This window comes from Anarhichas minor, unplaced genomic scaffold (genome assembly GCF_050575085.1).
Source record: "Anarhichas minor isolate MPS153535 unplaced genomic scaffold, ASM5057508v1 ptg000027l, whole genome shotgun sequence".
Taxonomy (NCBI): Eukaryota; Metazoa; Chordata; class Actinopteri; order Perciformes; family Anarhichadidae; genus Anarhichas; species Anarhichas minor.
This window is the reverse complement of record NW_027466473.1, coordinates 22,237,501-22,242,053: the sequence shown is the minus strand read 5'-3', so window position 1 is coordinate 22,242,053 and position 4,553 is coordinate 22,237,501. Positions and strand designations below refer to the sequence as shown.

General features: G+C 41.1%; 1 protein-coding gene across 3 annotated transcripts in view; it reads left to right on the top strand.

Annotated features, from left to right (window-relative positions):
* The first annotated feature begins 1,495 nt into the window (after positions 1-1,495).
* Positions 1,496-4,553, top strand: part of slc22a5 (solute carrier family 22 member 5) — a 5,840-nt gene continuing 2,782 nt past the window's right edge. Inside the window, exons 1-4 of one of the 3 annotated variants that reach the window (XM_076101906.1) lie at positions 1,496-1,900; positions 1,989-2,092; positions 3,986-4,140; positions 4,285-4,456. In XM_076101906.1, the coding sequence (XP_075958021.1) occupies positions 1,511-1,900; positions 1,989-2,092; positions 3,986-4,140; positions 4,285-4,456 (821 nt within the window). In that variant the 5' untranslated portion in view covers positions 1,496-1,510. Of the gene's footprint in view, positions 1,919-1,988; positions 2,093-3,985; positions 4,141-4,284; positions 4,457-4,553 lie in introns of all 3 variants that reach the window. The other 2 variants (XM_076101905.1, XM_076101903.1) reach the window with 2 other exon arrangements.

Genomic DNA, 4,553 nt, shown 5'->3' with positions numbered 1-4,553 from the left:
TCCTGCAATATAAATAGTGTAAAGGTTAGATGCATATCTCCACCTGACGACCTGAGGTCATTCCCCTGTATTGGTGAGCTTTTGCCTGGGCTACAGTGCTCTTGAGCAAAATACTTTTTTGTGCCTGGAGAACATCCGCTCTTGGTTTACAGTAAAACTGCAGTTGTGACTGTCACGCGATTATCATAACTTGGTTAGAATAAATAATTTAAGTTTATTATGCACTTATGAGGAACCTGATTAACTGACTATAATAGTAAACCCTACAGTGGCATGTGAGCACATTCAGTTATTGGTTTACATCTGAGAACCAGCTCTCTTTTATGATTTAATGCGAGTAGATTATTTAATCTGTGATGAGTCGTTTCTGAAAGCCATTTGGTATCTTTCACTGATCAAAGATCAGGACCTGGAGATTAAAACATGTGCATCTCTTTAGCTCAGTTGAAACGTTCATGATAATCCTCCTGAAAGGTAATTCATTCATTCAGGTACTGATTGAAGTGATTAATAGTCTCACTCTGTGGCCTAAGCAGGAGGAACGCCTACTGTTACACAGAACACCTAAATCTGTAGTAAATTCAGGAAATTAATATCAATATACACAATAACAAGGTTTGGGGCAAGCAATCCCAAACTTGTGAATGGCAGTGTATGTATATATATTATTAGAAATTAGAATATTATTATTATAATATTATTAGAATTAGAAATATTCACTTTTATTGAGAATGATTTCAACTTATTGCTAATTTTCTTGTGTTGTTTTACAGCACAATGTTGCCACAATTAACATGCAATGAACATATTCATACAACAGACTAAAACTGTGTTACTGTGAAACTAAGTGTGTTTTTAACAAACCATTTTAGCAGTTTATTACAGTTAGATCAACATATTTATTTTACAATCTAAAGCCTGCGTACAGGATTGCTACAATGCCTGCTGAACCTTTACATAAAAGCATGCTTGCCTCTGCAGTGTGGCTTTAAAATAGTCAGTCCTAATGCTACTTAGCAACATTTAGAGTACAGGCACGTGCACTTCTTTGGGGGTATTTATAAGTGTGGAATGTTGTTTGGAGAAAACACCTCTTTGACCGGAGCGGTGCTCTGGCTGGGAGGATAGATTGGTCACACTGAAGCTTTTGATCATTTTTACTTTCATTCAAATCAAATCAGTGAGTGAGAGGACTGTTATTCACCGATCCCAGATAAACAGTCTGCTCATAAACAGAGACGGTGGAGCCGGCAGTCCGAAGGCACTCTAAGAAGGAAAAAGTTATCCCCTTGAAAAGAAGGTTTAATACTCTCTCAGGACGGAAACTGAAGTTTTTTATTTGTGCCTCCCGTCCCACAGAGGGACCAGCTCACTCTGCTCCAAAGAGAGCTCAAACACACTAAGCTCAAGACCTCTAGAGGGACACCACCACGGCTCAAACTCTGAAGAAGTTTTCTTTTTCTCCCTCAAAAACAGGGAGTTTGTTTGGGGTTTTTTCCTCTCATAAAGAATGGGAGACTATGATGAAGACACTGCATTCCTCGGTCAGAATGGTCCTTATTTCTGGAACACATTCTTCCTCCTGAACACAGTTTTTGTCTCAACTGGATTCAACGGTCTTTACATCGTCTTTGTCGGGGCGACTCCGAAGCACCACTGTCTCATTCCAGACGTCAACCTGACCGAGGAGTGGACGAAGGCCATCGTTCCGCTCACGACAGTGGACGGCGAGGAGGTGCAGAGCCAGTGCAGCAGATACAGGCTCGACGTGGTGAGGAATCTCTCCGCTCAAGGACTTGTTCCCGGAAGAGATGTGAACCTCACTGACCTGGAGCAGGAGAGGTGTTTAGATGGATGGCACTACAGCAAAGACATCTACCGATCCAACATAGTCACCGAGGTCAGTATGATTGAGCATGTTTTTCAGTTTGCCTTGTCTTTTTCCTTTTTTGGTTTTAAATATGTTTGTAATTCCCGTCTTTTCACAGTGGGACCTGGTTTGTGACGACAAGTGGAAAGTTCCCTTTGCGTCGTCGACTCTCTTTGTGGGATACCTCTTTGGGTCCCTAATCTCAGGACATCTTTCTGACAGGTAATTCATCCATATTTATCAGTAAAAGTTCCCAAAACATGTTCCTCTTGTCGTCCAATATGAACCTTGAATGTATTTTATGTATAGTAAGACTGTTTTTGTCCTTTACTAGGTGAGCTAACATATCTAACAGGTTTTCAATTAAGGCAGTGAGGATGTGTAGTGATTGTTGCTGGAGAGTAGATGATATCATTATAATAACAACAGCTCCATCTGCTGTTGAAGTTGATCTCCTCCAAGAGAGGATGCACTGAGGTAGAAGTCTCCTACTTTAAACTCGTCACCAGTCTTACTGTGATAGTTTCTTAAACGCCCTTTGTCTTTATTAAATGTTCTGGCGTGACAGAAAGCCTTGTAGGGATCTATAATGTGGTGTTATCATGCGTACTCAGACAGGAGAACTTGCCAGAGTCGACTGAACTACATCCATTACAGGAAGAGCTTTAAATGATAAGACTACAGCACCATGTCCTTAGTGCAGTTATCATTATAATGATATATAATAGGGGCTGGACCAGTTAAACCATATCATAATAACCTATTAATTACAACGCCACCAAATTTTTCTGAAAACATTTACACAATTAATGAACAATCCATTTACAAAACAGAGGATGAACAAGACTAAAACAGACAATTCATTTATCTTCTCAAGTTGTGACGAGTCTGATAGTGGCGCCGAATATCGTCTTCCTTGATCACTCTAAACTGGTCCGATTTTCTTGACTGTACATAAACATCCAGCATCGGGCCGGCTACTCTCATTAGGACAGCACGACCCCCAGCTGACAAATAGGATAGAATAGTATTTTATTGAAAAATTCTCTGCTAATTCCACTCTTTGCATAGTCACCCTGTGGTCCAGATTGAACCCTTAGACCCTTAACCCTGTATGTGTTACACTCCTGCCTTAGTGGTGCTATAACTGCTCTTTGTTCAGTTTATTAGATTCAATTTAGAATTGAAATGCTCTTAAATACGTAGAATATTTGATCTTAGTTGTGGTAAGCGTTCTGCCCTGACAGACATTAGTGTTGTGTGTCTTTGATTGTAGGAAAGAGCTCAGGACACAGCAGTGTGCAGCACTTGAGTTTAACTATTTAGCCCTTTTGCAGCTGTGAAAACTGTCCGCCCGATGGTTGAGGAGGAGGGGGTGAGGGCCTCTGAGGTTTCAGAGCTTTTTGATCATTGTGTCACATTGATGGGTGAATTTTAACACTTGGATGTCACAAGCAGTTCAGGAGAAGACGTTATTATATCGGACACGTTTACAGCAGTCCTCATGTTGTGTCATTTCTGTCTAAAAGCTCATTAAAACTTTCCTTACATTTCCTTTTTGAGGTCAAGCAACAACCCAGTTTGAAGTGTTGAACTCGTGATGGCCGTCTGGCCATCTGCAAGGACTTGCTTTAGAGAGAACGGCCCCACACAATAACACTTTAAATTATAAAACTGAATAAAACTGCCAAGCTTTCATGTAAATCATCCTTTTCTGCCGCGAACAAAGTCCTCTGCAAAAAACAATTGAACTGTCTTGGATTGCTGTAAGTCCCAGCTGTTCCTGAACATAAGTCATGTGGCTTGTTATCAGCATTTTGTCTGGCTGTTGCATAAACCAAGTTGCAAAAAATGCATTCAACTAACTTAGTTGCATTGCATTTGATGCAACTAAGTTGCACGCAGCTTCAAGTTCCTTGAAAGGAGGTGCACCAAAAAGGCGTCAAGGCAAGGTGGCCAGTGAACAACATTCCCTGTGTTGTATGTATGCTCAGCTGCATTGTCCTCAATGGAGGGATTTTCGTGTAAAAAGTGACAAAAGCCATCACAAATGTCCTCATAGTTTGTAAATGCACCGTGTTTGTGAATTACTGTCAATGACTTGTTTCCATCCAGGTATGGGAGGAAGAAGGTTGTGTTCATCTCTCTCGCAGCCCAGTGCCTCTCAGTCCTGCTTCAGTCCTTCTCTCACTCATGGAGGATGTTCTGCATCATGTTCCTCTTTGTTGGAGCCTCCCAGATATCCCTCTATATTTCTGCCTTTGTACTCGGTATGCATTGCAAACTTCTCCTGTGTTTGGTCTCATATCCAGAAATCATTGTCGCCTGCATGAATGGATACTTTGACATAATGGTTCATCTCTTCTAAATCTCATGCCCATCACCAAACCGTAATGATTTTTTATCTTGGGCAGGAACGGAGGTTTTGAGTAAAACTATGCGAGTGCTCTTCACAACTCTCGGGGCCTTCCTTTTCTATTGCATTGGGTACATGACTCTGCCCTGGATCGCATACGGCATCCGAGAATGGAGGACTCTGCTTGCCGTTCTGTCCATGACTTCTGTGGTCTACATCCCACTGTGGTGGTACGTCACTTGTAATTCTCATTGATAAAGTCATATTTTGTGCCCCAAAATCAGCATCCCTGATTCAACAGCAAGATGTGATCATTATATTTAAAAA